Source organism: Aethalodelphis obliquidens, unplaced genomic scaffold (assembly GCF_003676395.1).
Source record: "Aethalodelphis obliquidens isolate GAN/ISIS:26980383/991018 unplaced genomic scaffold, ASM367639v1 scaffold33, whole genome shotgun sequence".
NCBI lineage: Eukaryota > Metazoa > Chordata > Mammalia > Artiodactyla > Delphinidae > Aethalodelphis > Aethalodelphis obliquidens.
In genome coordinates, this window is record NW_020837977.1 from 8,103,258 (window position 1) to 8,129,204 (window position 25,947).

General features: G+C 36.5%; 1 protein-coding gene across 1 annotated transcript in view; it reads right to left on the reverse strand.

Moving 5' to 3' along the window:
* CUNH8orf34 (chromosome unknown C8orf34 homolog) overlaps positions 1–25,947 on the reverse strand; it is a 327,589-nt gene that overhangs the window by 254,236 nt on the left and 47,406 nt on the right. The window contains 3 exon segments of the mRNA XM_027127946.1: positions 3,170–3,298; positions 16,429–16,560; positions 22,444–22,591. Of these exon segments, the coding sequence (XP_026983747.1) occupies positions 3,170–3,298; positions 16,429–16,560; positions 22,444–22,591 (409 nt within the window).

Here is a 25,947-nt window from a genome sequence, read left to right on the forward strand (position 1 = left end):
GTATACCTTGAGGAGAGAATCACAGCATGAGGAGTGTCACAGTTCATGACTGACTTTATTAAGATAAAGCATTACATCGAGAGGTTTGCAAAAAGCCAGAAAGAGCATGGTACAGTCTGCATAAGCTGACAGCTGTAGAGATGAGATAATTCTACCATTTTGAGGGATATAAACGATTTTTTGCTGTCAATCTCAACTAAATAACAAATACTTTAAAAGCATGTAACATCTTTCAGAAAGTAAAACTAAGATAAAGCAAAGACCAACCTTGCCAGAGAGAATTCTATCAGAGACTGTATGAAAATTAGGAGATCACTAAAAACTTTCACACTTTCCTGTGACACAGGAGAAGAAGGTCCACAATAACAAGACAATGAACATTCCTTTTGACTATAACTGGAGAAAAGACTCCATGTCCTAAGTCTTCCTAGTAAATAAAACAATGGTTAATAAAGTTATCATTAGATTAGAGAAAGAGTTACCAAGCCACTGCCATCATAAGAGTCAAACAAGATCAAACAAGAATGAACAGCATCCTCCTTCAGGAAGATGAAAGAACAGTTTGAGATTAAATAGCTCAATTCTGGGCAGTGAGATCAGTACATAAACATCACCATCTCAGGTGAACTGATAACTGAGTAGTTAGATACATGCTGGGCCTAAGACAAGACGTTAATATTAAATCTCAGCGAAAGTCACAGAAACTCAAGTCATCCAAGAAAGTAGCACCTTGTTCTAAAAGAGACTCAAAAAACATATACAGAGAAATGAGCGACCCCTCCCTGTGTGACCAACTGCTCCCTTATGCCACATAAACACCACCACTACTGCCACACAAAAAAGAGCCCCCTTAAAACGATCAGTGAAGCCGAAAACAACTCTCCGTCATACACATCACACACATAGACGCTGAATGTTAGTTACACTGTATCCTGGCCAAGCTACGGACTCACCCAACAACTTCTCCGGCCCTGACTCTGTCCCAAGAGTAATGTCCCAAACCTGCATCTCTTCTACTCTCCTGATCAACCGCTACCCCAGCCATTTTATCTCTCCAGACTTCCCTGCCTGTGTTAAATGAAGCCCTGTCATAGCTCCCACTCGCTTCTGCTCAGACGACTCAGTTGCGAGCCCCCATCTAAGGCTAGGTTTTCCTGGGACAGACCGCAGCGTGAACCTTGACACGTCTGCTACAGATCCGGGCAAGTGCATCAGACTCCTTTATTTAAAAGTTTTAGTTAGTGGTCAAGTGCTTTCTTACAAATTAACAATGATATAACAAGTATTTAAAAGGTAGTTGTCATGTTTTAAAGGACAAAAATTGACTAATACTGTAAGTGAAGATGTGTAATAATTGGGCTTTTTCTTCAATCTTTTTTTAAACTCACGTTTATAGATAAATTGAGAGTCTATAAAGAGCCACAGACTCTGACTGAAGGGGTAAGACATACATACATATACACACATACAGCCTTTGACATGTTAATAGGTAAGGTTCTTTTCATGAACGTAATAATTAGCTGAAAACTCACTTTATCATTATTTGCTCCAATAGTAAATCTAGACAAAAGCAGGATTTTCTCGTACCCCAACCAAAAAGTTTCTACTAATGGCAAAATTACAAGACCCTATCATAAGTCAAGTTAACTTCTGAGACAGGTTCACTGCACAAAAGTCTAATGAAAAAGGCTCTAGTAAATTATAAATTAAGAAGTATGAAAAAACGAAATCTCTCTCTATAAAATTGTAATACAATAAAATATAGTATATAAATATATAATTACAGTATAATACAATATATAAACACACACACACACATATATACATATATATATAAACTTCTCCCAAAATATATACCAAGGGAAATTTCTAACTTTAAAAAATATCATGGGGGCTTCCCTGGTGGCTCAGTGGTTGAGAATCTGCCTGCCAATGCAGGGGACACTGGTTTGAGGCCTGGTCTAGGAAGATCCCACATGCCGCGGAGCAACTGGGCCCGTGAGCCACAATTACTGAGCCTGCGCGTCTGGAGCCAGTGCTCTGCAACAAGAAAGGCCATGATAGTGAGAGGTCTGCGCGCCGCGATGAAGAGTGGCCCCCGCTTTGCCACAACTAGAGAAAACCCTCGCACAGAAACGAAGACCCAACACAGCCATAAATTAATCAATTAATTAATTTAAAAAAAAGTATCATGAAACTAGTAACACAACGCTATTTTACAAAACATACTGATCCTCAAATATAATCTACTACAATTTGCTAGTGTTCTATTTTCCATTTAAGAATCTTTAATATTCCATAATACCAGAAGAAAATTTTAGTGAGGCTATAGCATTAATACGCATCTAAAGGTGCCTAATTTTTAAAACTAAGAGCTACTTAGAACCAGAGAAAGATAGAAATACCTTGAACTCACTACTAAAACCATAAAGTACATATGTATTTCTACATACACAATGCATTTATCAAATCAAAATATTTGTTTGTCTACGCTCACAACAATAACGTTTAAAAGTTTTTACTTGAAACGTATCATTTCAAACCTTCTCACCTATCAGAAGAGGGACACAGAATCATGTCTTCCTGATCTGGAGATGAGAGGACCAAGACTCGTACAGGTTTAATGATTTACGTAATGTTATTCACCTCACAGGTGGCAGAGCAAAACTTCTGACCCAGGCCCTAGGATTACAGATCATTGCTTTTACAAAAAGGTATGTTGCTAGGTTCTGAGAGGATTCGAAGAAGAATCTGGCCCAGTCACTATCCTTAAGAAGTTTAGAGACATCAGAAAGTCATGGAAGAAACAGGTACATGCGTTAATTGGGATGACACAAAACAACAGGGTTCAAAAGAGAAGAATGAGTAAGGTACCATTAGGTGTCCAGCTCACCTGGGTAATGCACAAAGACACTGTAGAGAGACTGGAATCAAATAGCCATTGTGGGGAGGGCGTCTACAGCCCCTCCTACTCTATATAAACTAGTCTTCCCACGAATCCCTGTAACATGCAAGATCAGTCCTCATTTCCCATCTCACGCTCTTAGAACTCCTCAATCCCTCATGGAGTTATAATGAGGATGTTGGAAATGTTACTGGTAATAGTAATGAATGTTTCTACTTTAATATTGGTTAGCAATTCCAATTATAATGAAGTAAATAAACTTACTTCGAGAGAGATTCTCAAGGGCTTTTCCCAGTTTCTTGCTCTCTTGAAGGATGTGGTTCAACTCATCAAAATCACGGCTTTCTGGTTTAGTCCTCCAGTTCCACTTAGGATGATCTACTGACCTTGGCACTATGTTTAAAAAAAATGATTACTTCATAAGCATGCTACATAATGATAAAAACTTACTATTCATCATTACGTGAAAGACTGTATCAAGATCAGTGTACAGAATAAAAATGTTTGGAAATGGTTTTCTTGTGAGCAAACAGAGGGGAAGTTATGAAGCTGGGTTTTAAGACATGTTTTAACTGAACAAGTAAGGAAGTGTGACAGTGTTTATAGAACAAAGAAAATGCAGGTGCTGATGTAAAACTAATAATTTATATAAATCATCGAAAAACACAAGCAAAGTATATTTTCTATTATGTTTTAGCAGCTTAAAAAATAATCGCTACCTTCTTCATGAGCAATTAGTTAAATGTTTTTAAGACATTCTTGCTGTCTTCTGATAAAACAAAGAAGACTGAATACTTCTATTTACCTTCACTTTGCCTCAAATTCCCACTAAAATTACATTATGGTATTTTTCTTTTATCAAAGAATTGGTTGAATAAAGAGAGAAGACATCACTAGGCAAGAAATAGCCACACATTTGTTTTTGGAAGATGCAAAATGAACTGAGTGGTAACTGGATTTAGCAAGGTAGAGAATACTGAAGCCTAGTCCCTGAAGAGAGAGATGCCCCCAAAAAGTGGACATTTCATACCATTTAAACATGAAAGCATCAATCAAGGAGGACCAATGCCAAAATAATAAGGATATAAAAACATAATTGCCTTTCAGATTGGATGGATCCATAAAATGCCCACAGCATAATGTAAGGCATATCATCACAACATTTTACAACAGTGGTAATAAAGAGAACATCTTTAAAAGCTTTCAGGGACAAAAACAGCAAATCAAGTTGTCATCCGACTTCTCCATAGCAATGCTTGGCCCCAGAAGACACAGGAGAAATTCCTTCAAAATTCCAACTGAAGATCACTTCTAACTTTGAATTTTATATCCAGTGAAAGAATCAATCAAGATACTTGTAAGGACTCAGAACTACATCTGGCAAGCGCTCTTTTACAGAAAGCTCCTAATGGAGGTGCTCCACCAAAATAAATAAATAAACCCAAAACTGGAAAGACCTGAGATTCAGGAAACAGATAATCCTTCATAAGAAAAAGGCAAAGGTAAGTCTTGGGATGACAGTAAAGGATGGTCTCAGCAGAGAGCTGAGAAAAAGTCTGGAAACTAAGGAGTAAAGACTGGAGCAAGAGGACAAAGGACTACAGGAGAGAAGTCTCTAAAACCTCTTAAATGAAATAAGGTATAAAATATAAACTAAGACAGAAGACCACGATGTATTTAAGCATATTGAGAGTGTTTAATATATACTTTAAGGCAGAGTTTGGTGAAGCATTAGTGATGGGTACAGAGAGAGCAAAGCAAACAGAAAAACAAGCCAATTATTAATTCTGGAAACAAATTAACAGTTGGCTATTTTATGGCTCTACTGTGAAAAAGGCTAATTAACATAATCATGAAAAAATCAATGCAAAGTATACATTAACCAACATCTGAAATAGTTGCCTGCCTGTACTATGAGAATGTGATGGGCCCTGGGTGTAAAGCACAATGTCTTAGAAGGAAGTCAAGAGATAATACCTCAAATTTAAAAACTGAAAGAGAACTATGTAAGTATCTTGTATATTTACATATGTAGATCTGTGTACCAAAGGAAACATCTAAGAGTTAAAAGTGGCTCCACATTAAAAGCAGAACAGGAGAAAAAGAAGGACACCGTTGCCTTGTGGTACTAATTTGCTTTTTAAACCATATATATCTTTGTTTTGATAAAAATAAAATAATTTTTTAAAGTTTATATGGTAAGGCTATAAGAAAGACAGTCTCAACCTACTGAAATTTTTTTTCTGCTACCTTTTTAAAAGTAATTCAGAAATATTTATTATAATAAAACATATAGTGATCCTCTGACTCAGCAATCTTATTCTGTCTGGTAAATTATCATAAATGAAAACACTCATACTTATGTATATATGTACAAGGTTGTTTATTTTATCGGAAAGTGCACGATATTTGTTTATCTCACCAAAAAGTTTGTGGTGGCAAAACTCTGGAAATAATGTAACTGTACTTCAACAGGGGAATAAGTAAATTATAGTGTATTCACACTACGGTACAGGCATGCACTTACGGAAAAGTATAACATAGATCTGAATTTATTTGCATGGAGATATGTCCGTAATACATTTAAAAATAATAGAAACAAGTTGCTTAAGAATGTGTACTGTACAGTTTAAAGCCAATTTTATAAAGCAATTCAACTCACACATCTTATGTTAGTTTATACAAAGAAAAGGATGTAAAAGGATGCAAACTATTTCCGAGGGAGTAGACTTTGAGAGGGCTAAAGGGAGACAGACTGTCTTTCCACGTCTCTATTTTTTTCATTGTCAAAATAAGTAAACATTACTTCTATAATTTAAATAAATCTAAACTAAAAACATGCAGCTGCTTCCTCCATGTTTCTTTGTTTAAGGGACTCTGGGAAGGAAATGTCAGCTAACATCAACACACCAGTGTTCAAGTGTGGACAGTGGAAGCAGTGATTGTGATCAATGGTTTTAGAAAACACTTCCAGACATATTGCTATTACGCCACAGGTCATTACCCAGGAGTTCCCGGGGGGACAAGCCCAGGCACAGGGAAGAGATCAGAAGAGGAGACAGAGAAAACTGTATTTGAACCAGATCCTTCAAAACATTTACTGGCACTTTTGTTAACCTTTTTTGAATAATTTCTCTAATCTGCATCACTACATTATCTAATTTTCCTGGAAATTACCATATCCTATTAAGATCTCATCAATTAAAAAAAATAAGAACATAGGTTTTTAAAAAAATCAGTTCCAATCAACCTCCCCAGATAATCATGTGACATACCCCGCTGCCCACCCTAACAGCCTTTGCAGAACTCCACCTGAATGTATCCACGTGGGCAAGCCCAGGTGAGACGAGCAGAACTGCCCAGCCCATTCACTGAACCATAAGAAATTATAAATTGTTTTAACCTACTGAGTTTAGGGGAGGTCACATGCAGCACTACAGAGAAATGAAACGACACCCAAGCTCTTTCCCTCAGCAACTTTTGAGAGAAACTAAGACAGTTTTTTTTTTATATTTTTGTAGCTTGTGACAATTTGCTACACATGTGATACCCAATTTATCATAGGATCCAAATCTAGGACAAGGAAGGCCACAGTATAATCATGGTCTAATCAACTACACTGGATAATTTCAAAAGATGTTTCAGTAAATAATGGAAGGTGATTTGGGAAGTCATCAGCCCAGTATACAGTCTCCAGATGAGAATCTCTAAAGGTTTCTGATGGATTAAAAACCTTGAGGGACTTCCCTGGTGGTCCCGTGGGTAAGACTCTACGCTCCCAGTGCAGGGGGCTTGGGCTTGATCCCGGGGCGAGGAACTAGATCCCACACGCATGCCGCAACTAAGAAGTTTGCATGCCGCAGCGAAGATCCTGCATGCCACAACTAAGACCCAGCACAGCCAAAATAAATATAAATAAATAAATATTAAACAAAACAAAAAACCTTGCTTAGGTCATACTTAGTATTAAAACTCAGGGCTACAGTTTAAATACATTTTCTAAAAAATATCCTCAGGAGATATGGAAAACAGCAGAACAATATAAACAACATAATATGACCCATAAGAGGTGAAAGAATCTGAGATTAGGTACAACCCATAACATCACTGAGACAAAACTCACCCCCAAAGCAGGAGCCCATCCACAGCACCGTGTAGATGGGCATGCTCCATTCATTCATAAAGAGGTCACTACTTCACAAAACAGCCAATTGTATATTGAACAGGGCCTATTTTGAACAATTCTTTATTATATTAATCAAATGCTGACTCACTGATACCTCCACCAATAATTTCCATCTGTGGGTTAAATAATAAATTTACCATTTCCTCCAAATAACTTTTGAGATACTATCTATCTATTTCTTTGGAACCAAAATAATTTCAATTATTTAGATCTTTCAACTCTGTTTTCTAAAATTTAATAAATGCTAATATTCTTTCCTGAAAGTTTCTCCCATTCTTTCATTTAAATATGCCGGGAGGTTCCCCAGTACTATAGATATACCTAAAATTGATAACAGTGAATGTAGTACTTCATGTCTCCTGCCTTCTGCATTTCTATATTATGACTTTTCAGACATTGTGTTTCCATCTTCATTCTCTCGTATCTATGTAACTTGTGTTTTCTATACACATGCATGGTCTTTTCATTTCTTTCCTAAAATTTTAGCAAATATACAGCTATTCCTCTTTGTATATGCTGTTCTAAATGTGCATAAATAAAATTACTGAGGACTGGTTTTAGTTTTTGGTTTTAACTGAAGCTAACGTACTTACCTCAATTTTCTCATCTGGATCACAAATCTGAAATAGCTCTAAAAGAATCCGTGCACACTATCATGCACAAGGGCCTGACAGACACATGTTCTGCTGGTTCTTTCTGCCAAGACCCTACTCATCATCCTCAACCACTCCAGCAGAACCACCACTCCACCAGATAAATAGTAGAAATGCTTGAACCACAAAGGAAAAAACTTCATCGAACCCTATTTGTCATTATTTTTCCTCTATGACAAATCAAAATTGAAAATTAAAAACATAATATTATCTTGCAGATCTTTGTACCTATACCAGTTTGCACGGTGTAAGGTGCTTTTTTGTTATCTGAAAATGCACAGCTTCTAAACATTTTAGCACTAACTAATCCTTAAATTCTCATTTACTCATTTATTCTCTCATTGGTATATAGCACAAAGCACTGTCCTAGGTTCTGGGAGTAAACCAGTGGGAATAAATGTAGCATAATTCCCTGCCCTCATGGGGATGACATTCTACAGGAGCTCACAATCTATTGGATAGGCTAACAGGTTATTTTGTTCTTCACTGGCCTAATTAATATATAGTATCTATTTTTAAGTAAGCTTTAGCAATAGAGATGTTTTTAATGAATGTTAATGATATTTACCCCATATGAAAGTTAATGACTTAACATTGTTGTCTTTTTTTCCTTTTGAGAACAATCACTTAGAAAACTTTTTATACATATTATATAAATGTTTCTGCCAGACAATAATTCAGTTAAGAAGATATCCTTTTATTCTAAAAGTCCTTTTATTTAGTTTTGTTTTAAAATAAGAAATTGATGTAAAACTTTATCAAATACCATTCAAGTATTATTTGAGATGTCATATGACTTTTCTTACTTTATCAATTTGTATAATGTACCAACATACACCTAATGGTAGTCCCAAAAAGGAGAAGAAAGAATATTTGAAGAAATAATGATTGAAAGACATTCCATGAAAACAGAAACCAAAGAGAGCAGGGGTGGCTATACTAGTATCAGACAAAACAGACTTTAAGACAAAACTTGTTACAAAACAAAGAATATCATATATTGATAAAAGGGTCAATCAGTCAAGAAGATTTAACAATTATTTAACATATACACACCTAACAACAGAGACCCCAAATACATGAATCAAACATTGACGTAACTGAGGTTATAGAGTTCTACAACAATAGTTGGAGACTCTTAATACTTCACTGTCAATAATGGATAGAACAACTAAACAGATCAATAAGAAAACAGAGTACTTGAACAACACTATAAACCAATTAGATCTAATAGACATATAGAGAAAAATACACAGAATAACAGCCATACATATTCTTCTTCCAAGTGCACATGGCACAATCTCTAGTATAGACCATATGTCAGGCCACAAAATAAGTCTCAATAAGTTTTAAAATATTTAAATCATAACAGTATCTTCTCTGGCCATAATGGAATGAATTGGAAAGAAAAAGAAAAACCAGAAAATTCACAAACATGAGAAAATTGAACAACACACTCTTAAACAACCAATGGGTGAAAGAAGAAATCCCAAAGGAAATTAGAAAATATCTTGAGACAAATGAAAATGAAGACACAACATACCAAAATTTATAGGACACAGCAAAAGTGGTGCTCAGATGGGAATTTATAATTGTAAAGCCCACATTAAAAAGCAAGAAACATCTTATACCAATAACTGATCTTTATACCTTAAAGAAGTAGAAAAAGAAGAGCAAACTAAACTCAACCCAGCAGAATGAAGTAAATCATAAATATCAGAACAGAGATAAGTGAAATAGAAGATACAAATGTAACAGAGAAAATCAACAAAACCAAAAGTTGATTCTTAAGAAAGATTTTAAAAATTAACAAGCCTTTAGCTAGATTAAGAAAAAAGGGAAAAGACTCAAATTACTAAAATCAGAAATGTAATCAAGTCTGTAACCTACAAACTTTACAGAAATGTTTTTAAAAGGGATTATAAGAGAATATTATGAATATTTAATGCCAATAAACTGGACAACCTACATGAAATGGAAAAATTCCTAGAAACAAACAAACTACCAAAAGCTACTCAAGAATAAACAAAAGATTTATAATAAGTAAAGACATGGAATCAATGATCAACAACCTCACAACAAACAAAGTCAAGCACAGGACAAGGTGGCTTCATTGGTGAATTCTACCAAACATTTAAAGAAGAACTGACACCAATTCTTCTCAAACACTTCCAAAAAAACAGAAAAGGAGGGAATACATCTAAACTCATTCTATAAAGCCAGCACTGCCCTGACACAAAAGACAAAGATATGAAAAGAAAACTACATACCAATATCTCTTCTGAATACAGATGAAAAAATCCTCAACAAAATAGTAGCACATCAAATTCAGCAGCATATTAAAAGGATTATGGAAACACGAAAGACCTGAATAGGCAAAGCAATCCTGAGGAATAAAATGGAGCTGGAGGAATCAGGCTCCAGGACTTCAGACTATACTACAAAGCTACAGTAATCAACACAGTATGGTACTGGCACAGAAACAGAAATATAGATCAATGCAACAGGACAGAAACCCCAGAAATAAACCCACGCACCTATGGTCAATTAATCTACAACAAAGGAGGCAAGAACATACAGTGGAGAAAGACAGTCTCTTTAATAAGTGTGCTGGGAACACTGGAAAGCTACATGTAAATGAATGAAATTAGAATATTCTATAAAACACAAATAAACTCAAAATGGATTAAAGACCTAAATGTGAGGCTGGATACTATAAAACTCTTAGAGGAAAACATAGGAAGAATACTCTTTGACATAAATCGCAGCAATATCTTTTTGGATCCAACTCCTAGAGTAATGAAAATAAAAATAAACAAATGGGACCTAATGAAACGTAAAAGCTTTTGCACAGCAAAGGAAACCATAAAGAAAACAAAAAGACAACCCACAGAATGGGAGAATATATTTGCAAATGGAGCTACCGACAAGGGATTAATCTCCAAAATATACAAACAGCTCATGCAGTTCAACATCAAAAAAACAAACAACCCAATCAAAAAATGGGAAGAAGATCTAAATAAACATTTTACCAAAGAAGACATACAGGTGGCCAAAAAGCCCATGAAAAGATGCTCAACATCACTAATTATTAGAGAAATGCAAATCAAAACTACAATGAGGTATCACCTCACGCTGGCCAGAATGGCCATCAACAAAAAGTCTACAAACAATAAATGCTGGAGAAGGTGTAGAGAAAAGGGAACCCTCCTACGCTGTTGGTGGGAATGTAAATTGGTACAACCACTATGGAGAACAGTATGGATGTTCCTTAAAAAACTAAAAATAGAGCTACCATATGATCCGGCATTCCCACTCCTGGGCATATATCCACAGAAAACCATAATTCGAAAAGATACATGTACCCCAATGTTCACAGCAGCACTATTTACAATAGCCAAGACATGGAAGCAACCTAAGTGTCCATCGACAGAGAAAAGGATAAAGAAGATGTGGCACATATATACAATGGAATATTACTCAGCCATAAAAAAGAATGGAATAATGCCATTTGCAGCAACATGGATGGACCTAGAGATGATCATACTAAATGGAGTAAGTCAGACAGAGAAAGACAAATATCATATGATATCACTTATATGTGGAATCTAAAAAGATGATACAAATGAACTATTTACAAAACAGAAACAGACTCACAGACTTGGAAAACAAACTTATGGTTATCAAAGGGGAAAGGTGGGGGGAGGGATAATTAGGAGTTTGGGATTAACATATACACACTACTATATATAAAATAGATAATCAACAAGGACCTACTGTATAGCACAGGGAACTCTACTCAATATTCTCTGATAACCTATATGGGAAAAGAATCTGAAAACGAATGGATATATGTATATATATAACTGAATCACTTTGCTGTACACCTGAAACTAACACAACACTGTAAATCAACTATACCCTATATAAAATAAAAATCAAATTTAAAAAAGTATTTATAAGCTGTTCCCATGCAATAAAAACTAAAACTAATAAGTGAACTCATTAAAAAAAAGGATTAAACATCATGACCAAGTGGGATTTATCCATGAATGCAAAAGTTATTTAACATAAGAAAATAATCGGTATAATAATTATGTTAATATAATCAATTTTAAAATGAATGATTATTTTGATTGATGGAGAAAAAGGCTTTTGACAAAATTCAACATTCTGTCATAATAAAAGCTCCCAATAAACTAGGAGTAGAAGGGAATGTCTTCAATATGATAGAAGACGTTTACGAAAACCTCACAGCTAATATCATGTAGATCAGTAAAATAATAAAAATTTCCCCTTAAGATGAGGAGCAAGAAAGGATGCCTGTTTTCATCACTTCTATTCAATACTATTAAAATTTCTATCCAGACCAAGTAGGCAAGAAAAAGAAATAAACAGCATTCAAATTGGAAAAAGAAAAGGAAAACTATCTCTACTTGCAGACGGCATGAACTTATATGTAGAACAGCCTAAAGAATCCACAAAAACATGGTTGCAGCTAATAACAAGCTCAGCAAAGTTGCAGGATATAAGATCTATACTTGAAAATCAGTTGTATTTCTAAACACTACCAATGAACAATTGGAAAAAGAAAATAAGAAACAATTCCATTTACAATAGCATACAAAAGAATAAAATACTTACGTATAAACTTAACCAAGAAGGTGCTAGTCTAGTACACTGAGAAGTACAAAACACGGTTCAAAGAAATTAAAGAAGACAAATAAATGTAAAGGCATCCCATGTTCATGAATTGGAATCCTTAACAATGTTGAGATCACAATAATCCCAAAATGATCTATTAAGAGAATGTATTTCTTATTAAAATCTCGATGACCTTTTTTAGCAGAAATGGAAAAGCTGATTCTAAAAATGATATGGAATTGCAAAGGACCCTGGATAGCCTAAATAATGTTGAGAAAGAAAAACAAAGGTCAAGTACTCACACTTTCCAATTTTAAAACTCATTATAAAGCTTCTGTAATAAAAACAGTGTGGTACTTATATAAGGATAGGCATATAGAATAGTGAAATAGAACTGAGAGTCTAGAAATAAATACATTCATTGCCAACTGCTTTTCAACAAGGGTGCCAAGACCATCATTTAATGAGTAAAAAATAGTATTTTCAATAAATGACGCTGTCCAACAAATGGACAACTCAATATCCACATATAAAAGAATGAATTTAGACCCCCTACCTTACATCATAAACAGAAACTAACTCAAAATGAATCGAAGACCTAAATTTAAAAACTAAAACTATGAAACTCTTAGAAGAAAACATAGGGGTAAATCTTTATGGTCTTGGATTAGGCAAGGGTTGACACCAAAAGCACAAGAAAAAAAAAAAAGAGAGCGAGAAATAGATAAACTGGGCTTCATCAGAATTAATAACATGCATATCAAAGAATACTATCAAGGAAGTGAAAAGTCAATCTACAGAATGAGAGAAAATATCTGTAAATCATATATCTGATAAGGGTGTAGGATCAGAATATATAAAGAACTCTTGAAACTCAAGGAAAAAAAGAGTAACAACTTACTTTAAAAAATAAACCAAGGACCTGAATAGATATTTCTCCAAAGAAGATATACATATGGCCAAGAAGAACATGAAAGGATGCTCAACATCATTACTTATCACAGAAATGCAAATCAAAACAACAGTGAGATACCACTTCACACCCATTTGGATGGTATAATATTTTTGTTATAAATAGAAAAACACAAATGTTGGTGAGAATGTGAGGAAACTGAAAACCTCTTACATTGCTGGTGGGAATGTAAAATAGTACAGCCTTCATAAAAAACAACTGGCAGTTCTCCCAAAAGTTTGAACATACAACATGACCCAGCAATTCTACTTCAAGGTATATACTCAAAATAATGGATAATGAGTGTTCAAACAGTTACATGAGCATGAATGTTTATAGCAGCACGACTCATGATAGCAAAATGTAGAAACAACCAAAATACCCTACAACAGATGGACAGATAAACAAAATGTGGTATATCTATACAATGGAATGTTATTCAGCCACAAAAAAAGGAATGAAGTTCTGATACCTGCTGCAATGGGAATGAACCATGAAAATATGAATATTATGCTGGGTAAAATAAGCCAAACACAGAAAGATCACACATTATATGATTCTATTAATATGAAATAACTAAAACAGGTAAATTCACAGAAACAGAAAGCAAGTTCCCAGGGGCTGGTGGGAGGTAGAAATGCTGAGTGACTGTTTGTTACAGAGTTTCCTTTTGTGATGATGAAATGTTTTGGAACTAGAAAGAGGTTAGGGTAGCACAGTATTTTGAATGTACTAAATGCCACTGAATTGTACATTTTAAAATGGTTAATTTTTGTTATGCTAATTTAACCTAAAAAAAAGCATTTTAGAGTGATCTGTTATGGAGCCATGGTAACTAGAACATCTCTAAAACTTTTTTGCCTCTCCAAGGTCACAAAGTTATATTTGTATGTTTTGTTTTAGAAGTTTCATTGTTTTTGTTTCCATCTTTAAGTCTATGACCCATCTCAGATTGATTTTCAGTATGCATTAAGGTAGGGATCAACTTGTGTGTATTTTCCGTATGAATGTTCAATGTTGAAGGGATTTTTCTTTTCCTACCGTACTGCTTAGATGTCCTTGTGGAAAATCATTTGGCCGCATACGTAGGTCTATTTTTAGACTCTTTATTAAATTCAATTGATCTATTTGTCCATCCTTTCACCAAAATCACACTGTCTTGATAACTGTAGTTCTATAAGACTTGAAGTCAGGTAGGGTAAATTCTCCAAACTACTTCATGTTTTTCAAGATTGCTTTAGATAATCATGGTTCTTTCCCTTTCCAAATCAATTTAAAATAATACTGTCAATTTCTATGGGTCAAATACCTGCTAGATTTTGGATAGGGATTGTACTTATTTCAATAGGAGATTGTTATTTATTTCTGTTCCTCTTTTCTTGCCTTTGTTTTGGGAGAATAAATCAAAAAATTGGGGGCATCCTATTTTAATAAATTTATTAACTTTTTATTTATGCTTTTTTGTGCTTTTTAGTGGTGCTCTACATATTACAATATACAGCTTTAACTTACCATGGTCTATGTTCAAAAGATATTCTATTAATTCAGGAATAATTTATGTTTCAACAATACATTTCCAGTCAATAACTCTGAATCCTATAATCTTATTGTCATGTATAAATATCTCTACATATATTATTAAATATTCATGATACTTTGTTATTAATTTCCTTTAAAGAGCTAACGGTCCGATGGAACCAGAAGTTGAGAGTAGGTCACCTGAACAGAAAAAGATACCAGATGCCAGTCCACCAGTAACATTTTGTGGCTACATAGCATCCCATAAATAGCAAAGGCTCTACAAAATGAAAGACCTTACAGCATTCTACCCTCAAGGTGATGCGATCCAGGACTCAGCCCTTTAAAATAAGCCCCTAGGGTTATGGATTTATCACTGGGAGAGGGGGAGAGAGACAGACAGAAAGACATTTCCAAGGATAGAAAGGGAAATGTGAGACTGAGAACTGACTGATTTCATTTTTCATTTATTCCTTTACATTTTTTTCATTTAACACTTATTAATTGAGCCAGGAACTATACTGGACATTACTGGGAATATGGTTGTGAACAACACATTTAAATTTTAAACTTGCATATTTTTTTAAATGTTGGGACCAAATTTTATAAACCAAACTGGTGAAGCAGGATAATTTAGCTACAATCATAATTTTAAAAGAACATTTGTAGTTTGTAGTACTTCACATAATTCTCACAAGAACTTTGTGGTTGATACAATACTTTTTTATGAGTACCACTATATAAATAAAGAAACTCAAGGAGTTAATTTCAGTCATTTTCACAAATGACCCAAATTCAGATTCCAGTTAGCACATAATGATTTTTCAAAATTTTCAAACAAAAATAAATATTTTCTACCTATTCCTTTTCCTGTTTAAATTAAAATCAAACATCTCACTCTGTAACAACCACAAGAAACTGATGTGTAAGAACAGCTTTCAAGCTCTCTTGTCTTCCAAGAATAACAGACTTGCTACAAGATCCTAAGCTACATGACATGTTTAGGCGTACGTGGTGGTAACAGAGCACTGGAAAAACTTAGTGGCTAGAAAGGCAGTGGGAAAGGAGGAGAGGCATTGAGAGAGAAGGGGTACTTATCATCATGGGAGAGAGTAAATATACAAGCTTCAGTAATAAATGGGTAGGGCTTCAGAGAGATCCTGGGTGAAGGATTTTTTTTTTAATTTTGTTAAATGTTTTGAACAGAAATCTTCTTTGCCTTCTCTCTAAGATATTTAATTTGCTTTTATGTCCTTTATTAAATGTAGGGTTGGTATTGCTCTGAATGTGATAAAACACTGCAACTATTCATGAGGCAAGGGACCTATTCCATGCAGTTTACATTCTTAAAAGAATATTATACTCAAAAAGATCTAAATCAATTACATATGCTTGAGAATAAGTAGCTATATATAAATAAAGCTCCATGTTAATGCTGAAACAAATGTGAAATTCATTAGAATAGCCAGAATATCAGATAAAAAATGTGGCTTCAATTCTTACCTTTTCTTCATTTTACTAACACACACTTACATACATTAAGTAATATCTGAATGACAAACTTCCTTACATGATTTTGATTCTGGTGATGGTGGAGAAAGACTAGACACGGCAAGGTCGCTTTTTGACTTTTTAGGCTTCTTTGCATTTAACTGCCAGGGTTTATCATAGTTTCTGAATTCTTTTTTTGTTCCTTTATGTTCTGTTAAAACAAAAAAAAATACATATAAAAACAGTAGTGATTTCATGATTGGCCAAAAACTAAATCCATGAAGTAATTAGATATACCTGGCAAAAGCTATGTCACCTCATATCAAAATAATGCAAATGTCCCAAAGTATTACTTGCTTTATTTCTCCTGTAAATTTGAGTTTTGAATTTGATATGAATTAGCTTATATATTAATATGGTTAAGATCATGCTAAACTGGGAAATTATTCAAAAGTCTTTTTAAGGCACAGATTACTTAAAATAACACTGTATACATGGGTGTCATGGAATAAAGCCTTGTATTCTGTTGTAAATAAAAACAGCTATATGTTAAATTTTACTCATTTGATGCTACCTTACCTGTATTCACTGTGGCACATAAAACCACTGGTGCTCACCTACACTTCCTCCATAGTATCCCTCATTTTTTCCACTGTTCTGTTCAAGAAAGAGTAGTTCAACCACCTTTACTGAAAGCTGTAGTTCCCCTTCAAAGGTGGTCAGTGTCATACCAACTTCCAAATGAAATGATCTTTCCAGGAGTTCATCTCTCTTAACTTCTTTGCATTCCATATTTTTAGACAGACTTATATTGTGGAATTTTTTCTTCTCTTATTCTCAGGGCATTACATTCTCCTCATCCCCATATCACCTATCTAACTGTTCCTTCTCTGTCTTACTCATGCTTCCTTATCTTTCATCTGTATGACATTCCTTAGCTTCCTTCTGCCTTCTTGTTTAAATTTAAACAGCCTCAAATCATCCCAGCTCTATGGATGACTCATAAATCTTTCTCTGACTACCCACTTATAAATACCAAGTAGACATCATGAAATATTATAGGGATTCCTCAAATTTTCATGTTAAGTTTGTACTTAATGAGCTGTTATCCAATTTTTTTACTTCCAACATCCCATTAAATATCAAAAGAGGCATAAATATTCTAAAACACTAGGAACAGAAATATTGGTCTATATTCTGCCAGAACCCAGGAAGTATGTCCATACATAGAATTAAGACAAAAGATCGGCATATCAGAAAGAGACTGAAAAATTTCTAGACATCCACAATGCTTGCCCCTAGCTCAGATTCATCACCTTATATTGTTTCACAATCTATCAGAATTTGTCGTTTTACATACAAACTAGAACTGTACTTTCTTCTAGTGCAACATAGCTAAAAGAATAAAGAATCATGGACACAAAACATAGCATCTCATGATACAAAGAAAAACTAAAAGGAGCCAGAAACAATGATATATTGGATTTTGTGGCTTTTTAAATTCTCCACTATTGGAAAGAAAAAAAAAATCCACATTAATTTAAATATTCCAGCAATGATATTTTTCTTATTTAGTCAGTTAAAAAGAGATGATAGACAGAAAGTCACTTGTCAGTCTAGCAGAGACCTACAGGATTTGACTGATACTGGAAAGTTTAGTAGCAACCATGATTTCACCTGTCTCCCCCAAATTTTTGAAAATGAAACGGTTCCAAGCTATATGGTGAGCGAACAGAAAAGAACAGTCTACCTCCATTATTTATTGACAAACCTTAAACTAGACAGAACACTCCTCATTTAAATTCAAACAAACAAAATAAATATCATTTTAAGAAGGAAGATTTAATATAAAAAACAAAAATACATCATTCAAAATACAGAGGAAATTCACAGTTTGGGGAAAGATTTACTATGAAAAAACCTTCAAATTTTAGAATGTGGCTATTTTATCTTCTTAAGAAAAAGAAAATAGACTCTGTGAAGCAAAAAGAAATGAGAAAAGAGATAAAACTATAAAAATATAATGGCTAAGAGAAATTAAAGAAGATAAGGAAACACTGACAGGAAGCTAAAATGCAATACGTACCAACATTTAAATTTGTGTACAAAGCCAGAAAGAGAAAACCAATACTACAGAAAACTGAATCAGTGACACAGAGAACATGCTTGACAAACCTCCCTAGAAGTTCCAATGAAGTAAAGAAAACTCAATTTATACATAGTTGATTTTCTTGAAGAAGAAATCAAAACAAACACCACAGAAACACTAACTACGGACATAAGAAGAAAACTGTTCTAGGCTGAAGACCTGGGTTTGCTAATTGAAAGGATTCACTGAATAAAATGAAAAATTAAAGAAAAAAGACAAAACATCTAGATGTAGTCCCAGTAAAACTTTGGAATATCAGAAATAAAGAAAAAACAAATCCCATAAGTATTTAATAACAGAATATCGAAAAATGAGTAAAAACAAGGTTGCTTTCAATTTTCTCCTAGACATTAAATGACAGACTTCTGAGAAGATGTTATGTCCCAAGATGCTGGATACATTTAAAAGCAAAAAGAGGGCACCTTCAGATACTTTCAAAAAGTACTGACCTATATATTTTGACGATTGAGACATTTTCTAACTAATTAGAAAAAGCACCAAAAGAAATAATTCAAAATTACAGTTACAGTTTAAACTGGCATTATTTACTGTCACCTGAATTATAACTTCATCAGTTAATATTCACATCCAAGAATTAGTCTATGCTTTCCTTCTCCCTCCTGCCATACCCTTCCCTCTAAAATCTTTCCTCTTCACCTTCTGGGGCATACGTTCCACGGTAAACAAACAGCCCTCTATCTTCAAATCCCCTCCTTCAAGTCAGGAGAGCCACTCATTCTTTCCACAAGGGCACTCCCTCCTCTGCAGTTTCCTGGAATGGAGGGTGTTCATTCCCCCACGTGTCACCTGCCACAGACTGCGTTTTTCTGGTCCGTCCACGTTAAGCTGAAAGTCTCTCCTCTCTTCCGGTAAGTGCTGCCTGTCTCTACAGCTCACCCCTCTTCATTACTGCATCCTCATTCCTGCCGCAGCCCTACTCGAGACACTGGCACCGTCACCCTTGACCTTTTAACAGCGAGAATGAAACCCTGGTGACCTCTTAATCCTTAAACAAACCATGCACTGAACCTCATACTTCACTGTCCTCCTCAACTCTAAAGAGCTTCCCTTCCCTGGACATCAGACACCCCCAAACTCAGGTCACCCACAGGATGTTCCCATCATCTGGAATCATTCCACCTCAAAAGCCTTGATCCCAAATATCACAATTTCCCTGTCCTTCTCAATCTTTCATGTTTTCACCACACCTCCCCTTACACAGGCCTCTGAAAGGATTTTAGCTCTCTGACTAGCTTTTTATGTCTACACTGTTTCCTTGTTCCCTACCCGCTCATACCAGACCATGTGCTTTGATCACTTGCACAATTTACCCACAAATACCCTCAGCTCCTTTGCAGAACTGCTCTTCCACCCTCCGTCCTCACTAGGGCACGACTACAGTTCTCATCAGTCTCTCATAAGGCTTTTCTGTCCCTCCTCCCAGCACTTCTGGGCACTGTGGGGAAAAATCACAATCTTGCCCATGGTTTCCATGATTAATTCATGTCTTGAACTTCAGAGAAGCCCCAGAACTGCTTTAGTCTTTTTTATTTTCCTTTGCCAACTCTTCTTTTCTTTCCCATGGTGACTTTTCACAATTAATATCATTCACTTCAATCTCCCCTATTCAATCCCCAAACCTCTTGCCCTCAGCAAACAACCTCACTTCCTAATAAACAGGCAGAATTTAAGGCAAAAGACCCTTGCCTTCCCCTAGTCCATTTCCTACTCTAAATTTGACCACAACTTCTCCCATTCTCCCACTCACATGGTTTTATTGTGCACAATCCTGAATGCCATACCTGCGACTCCTGCCTTAAGCCATTCCCAGAGTTTTAGACTTATATCCAACAGCTTGCTGGAATTACCTACTAAGATACCCCACAAGAAATTCAAATTCATCCAAAGGACCTGGACTTATTATGGGTCTTCATAAACCTAGTCCTGTGTTCCCATCTTGCTTTATTAAACAAGCACCTATGCCATTACCCTAGTAAACTGCAAGTTATAATAATCTCCTTCCCTCTCCAAGCAATGAGGCATTAAGTACTTGTGCTAGTCAGAATTCTAAAGTGATCCCCCCGATATCTGTCCCTTGATGTTATGCCCTAAATAATTCCCTCCCCTTGAGCGTAGACAGGACCTTTGACTTGCATCAAACCAACAGAATATGGCAAAGGTAATGGGATGTCAATGCCATGATTACATTGTATTATATAAGATTCCATTTTAGTAAACTTGTATGAAAGAAATTCCCTTCCTTGTTAAAGAAATAAGCTGCCATGATGCAAGAGTCATGTGGCAAAGAACTGTGGGTTGTACCTATTTGCTGAAAGCAGCCCCTGGCTGAGATCCAGCAAGAAAACAGGGACCTCAGTCATACAGTTGCGAGGAAATTAATTCTGCCGACCACCTGAGTGAGCTTCTATTCCAGATTCTATTCCAGCCTCCAACACCTTGATGTGCAGCTTTGCAGATTAAACAGAAGATTTAGTTAAACCCTGCACAGACTTCTGACCTGTGAAAAATGTGAGATATTAAATGTCTGCTGATTAAAGCTACAGAATTTAATACACTACTGTCTCTCCAGATATAATTTATAAATATGGGTTCATATCAGCTTCAATGAGCTCACAGATGTTTATCTGGTCCACCTTCAGAAGAATGGTGCCTTCTTTGCAGCTACAAACCAGAGCCTATGCCTAAGAGCCACCCTACTAGGAATCTAACAATAAGACAGTGAAGCCAAGAAAAACCAAGAGTCCCCTCTTTTGTACACCAGAAGCCCATATTCTAGTTTCCTGTATGCAGCAGAGAACTTCTGTATGGATAACTAACACCAGAGTTGTCTACATTCTTCAGAGGATACCCTATCCCCTACCCACTTTAGGCACCAATGTGAGAATACAGCCAAAGAAAACCAAAATCCTTTCACGGCATCCCATAGAGCATGAGAGAAGAGAAGCGATGGTGTTATCCGCAGGAGCATCTGGAATCCTGTCAGTCAGATAACCATGGGAGTCAGGTGAGGAGTCAGCTACCCAAGCAACAGGTCTGGGGGGGAGTGGGGATTTGGGTTTGGAAGTAAATACTAATACCAAACGAACAGAACAGGGTGTAGAAGAAATAAGCTGTCGGACACACATTTTATAAATAAAAATCAAAGTCACGTCTACCCAATTATATCACCAGTGCTTACTGGGGAGGTAAGGCTATTGCATACTTGGTAAGGCTGGCTCCCCAACAGAGTGAATAAAGCTTCCTCAGGTTGAACTTACTACAGAAGGTAAAATTAGAACTGAGGGGGGCTTCCCTGGTGGCGCAGTGGTTGAGAGTCCACCTGCCGATGCAGGGGACACGGGTTCGTGCCCCGGTCCGGGAAGATCCCACGTGCCGTGGAGCGGCTGGGCCCATGAGCCATGGCCGCTGAGCCTGCGCGTCCGGAGCCTGTGCTCCGCAACGGGAGAGGACACAACAGTGAGAGGCCCGCAAACCGCAAAAAAAAAAAAAGAAGAACTGAGGGAAACAGAGAGTAATTATCCATTTGGGCTACAAAAAAGGTAACTGTAGAAATCTACTGTTTACCTTTCTACACAGATGAGCTCCATAAGCACTTAATTCAAATTCTTCATAAAAAGATAAGAAGTTTAAAAAAAAGATGTTTAAAATAATTAGTTTTCATTCATATGAAAGCTTTTCATGCAAATCTGAATCTTATTTCTATTCAGACTGAATACAAAGATGCCCATATTTTGAAGCTAATACATAACAATATATTCAAATTCAAGAATATTTTTTGACAAATTTTAGCATACAGATGAAGTCTCCGATGAATACGTGAAACCCTAGGTAATCACCTAGATTTACTCATTATAAAGAGAAAGACTTTCGTAAATTTTAGTTTAAATGCATTAACATTAACTGTAAAATATATTTTTCATTTACCTAATGTTTCACTTTCTGCCCAGAGAGCTGCAGATCCAGATAAAGTTCTCTGAAGGTGTCCATGGTTTTCTTGTTTAGACTGAAGATGGTCAATGAGAAATGGGATTGGCTGGTCAGGTGTCTCAGTAATTAACTTGGTCATTAATTCCTGAAGGCAAAGTAAAGCATATGTTTACATCTAATAATAATAGCAAACACGTATATATAACTTACTACTGCCAAGCACTACAACTAATTTAATCCTCATAATAATCTTTTCAGGCAGGCACAAGTTATTGCCCAAATCTTGAGGAAACTGAAGTGCAGAGAAGTAAACTGTGTTACACAGCTAATACATGGCAAAGCCAAGATATATTTATTTTTATTATTATATTTGTCCAAAAACATACTAGAAATTTATTCTAAAAAGAATTTTCAATTTCAGGTTACTATTTTGAGAGATGCCATTATATATTAACTTTTCAATAAACCTCACCATATGCCTTATATACCAATATCATTTTTCTTTCTTAACTATATATAAATATCCCTAAATGAAGAAAATGTTGTTGGAATGAAAGTAACAAGTCACAGCTTCACAGCAACCAAAAAAATGTCTTCAACTGGTTCTCCATCAGAAATTCCTTTTTCCAAAAGCCCTGATGGGTAATCATTCTTTCTTGTTCTTGTTCTTTCTTTCCTTTTTTTTAATGAGTGAAGCGATGGAGAGTCCCATTTTTAGACAGCTCTAAGGATGCTTTAAATTGGGGAGAAATCTGCTTAAGGGTAATCTCTACACATTGGTTTTGCCAGTCAGGAACAGCAAGAGCAAGTGCCAATTTATGGTCCATTAGAATCCCCAGACTGTTCTCCGATGAACGGCTGCCCAGCCCACTGAACATCACTTCGTGCTGTGTAACTGGGTTTGCGAACTTGCATCCACCACTTTAGATTCATATTAGTCACAATTCATCATGTTGGGTTTAGCCCAGAATTCTAGTCTGTCAATTGTCATTCTAAGTTCAGATTCTGTGAGAGGCGGTGGTTCTAGTGATACACTGGGTATCAGGTATTAGGACTGCTAATGGAAGGGATACTGGAAATTCCCCATCCCCTTGTCTTTCTTTGTTGGTGGCCTATTTCCTTTGCCTTGAATGCTCTTTTCCGGGATGTTCAGATGGCTGGCTTGTCATCATTCAGTCTCTAATGATATCTTCTGAAAAAAGCTTACCCTAATGAATCTTCATAAGCTTTTATCACTTCTTTATCTTCTTCGCAGTATTTAGCAACTGTCCAGAATCATCTCATTTAATATTTGCTCATCAGTTTGTGCCTGACTCTTCTCCCCTGCTACTACAGCACTAAGACCAAGAACTGGCCTGGTTTGATCTCTACTCTCTCCTAAGGGTCTGGATTCTACCTAGTTCATAGGTGGTGTTCAATGAACGAATGAACATTTGGTTTACTGACCCCAGGTAAATATTAGAAATTAAAATCCCTTACTGTCCTAATAAACAATAATTAAAGCATCCATAAATATCTTAGCCCAGCAAAACACACTCTTCTGAACTCCTACACAAGAAACTGCTGTCATATCTCAGGGATATTTGTTGACATTTATAATAGTCTAGAAACACATGGATTTATCTGAGTAGAGGCTAAATGGATTTTATAGATGACAAGATTCCAAGTTGATCTCAGAGACATGGATAAAGTAATTCAAGGTATTTCAAAAATGTGCAGACTGAACATAAAGTTGGAACTAAAAAGAGGAAACGATTTCTACCATGAACACACTGTGAAGCAAAATATTTGTCAGACAAACGTAAGATGTTTTTATATTCTAATACATAGGTGAGCAAACAACCAGTTGGAAAAGGTCTTCTTTACTTCTGTTATTTAAAGTCTCAATTATTATGGTTATAACTTAAGAGGTCATTCCTCTACATGGTAGAGCAATGCAAGGGTCAATTAAAAACTTACACAGAAGTGGAACATAATTTAAAACATTTTAGATTTTGCTACTGTAGAAAAGATGCATTATATTCTATTTAAATTAACTGTACATTACAAAAGCTATGAGAAAATAGAGAGAAAAATAAATAGAAGGACCAACTAGATTACTCTTGTCACAGAAGGCCTGGGCACTCCGATAAAGCAAAATTAGGTCAGATAACAGGGCTTTAAAGCTAAAGCAATTTCTACCCTGAAATCTCTGAAGATCTCATGCACTTTTTTTTTTTAACTTTCAAGTTAGATGGAAAGTTTCTGGTTTTTTTTCCTTTTAAAATAAACTGAAGTGTCCCTACATTGTCTTTAGGAGATGGACCATACAGTCACAATAGACCAAGTAGTCACTGTTAATTTTTTTTAAATAGCATCCGTCTAGTAGCTAGTTTTGGATACCCTTATATTCCATGAATGAATATACGAGACTAAAGACACAGGACAAAAACCGCCGCAAACAAAATGAAAAGAGCTAATGTTTGCAATAAGGTGTATTGGGTATCTTGGTTGATCAAGAGTCTAGTTCTAGATTATTGCATTTATAAGAGGAATTACCCTGCCTCTCACTCAATCCATGTATATCCACTGGCATTCGGACTTTAATGATTCTGAGGACTTAAACTCTTTCCCAGACGTGAACACTTTAAATCCTTAGATTTGCAAAGATGCTACCGGCAATAAAAAGACTGGTTTCCCCACTAGGACTGAGACACACAGAGGTAGAACCGAGGGGCCGACAGATTGAGGAGATGAGAAAGGAGCCGCGCACCTTGAAGGTCAGGTGGAAGAGAGACACCCGACCGCAGAAGGTGGTCAGGGACCGGCCACCATAAGGAAAAGAGTATTCCAGAAGCGCGGGCCAGTGTCGGGGATGGAGGCCGAACGCCGTTAGGGAATGTTCCGTGCTTCCGGGGAGGGAGAGCGGGGCTCATTTACTATTCTTACCCTGAGCGTAAGAGTTGTGCCATGGAACTCCTGGGTGTCAGAGCCTGACCAGCAGAGCGACGCTGCATCCGCCCTTCCCCTACTGGGCCACCAGTCGCCCGCGCGGACGCCAGCCGGCGCAGCAACGACGCGCTCGGCCGACGCCGCCCGCTCTGCCGGACGGCGGCCCCACGCAGGCGCACTCTGGGGCGCGGACTCGGGCGCAGAGGCGGGTCCGCCAGTCCCGAGCCCTAGCGGTGCCCGAGCGCCTGAGAGCAGGCTCCCCAGCAAGGGTCCCTGGGGTGTCATCCTCTTCCTGCCCCGGAATGCAGTCGCCCCCGCAGCTGTCCCGAGGGAGATACACCGACGTGGCTTTTGGGCCGCTGCCCCAAGCCTGTCCCGGGACGCCCTCTGCAGAGCCCGGGAACCCTGCCACGGTCTGGATGGCGACCCCAGCGCCCCGGGAATTGGCTGCAGTGTGCCAGGGTATCCCTGTATGTACTGAATCGTGTCTGGAGCCAGAAACCCCACCCTCCTGCCTTGCCCACACCAGAGACTAAAGCCTCGGACCCAATGAGGATGCTTCCCAGCTCG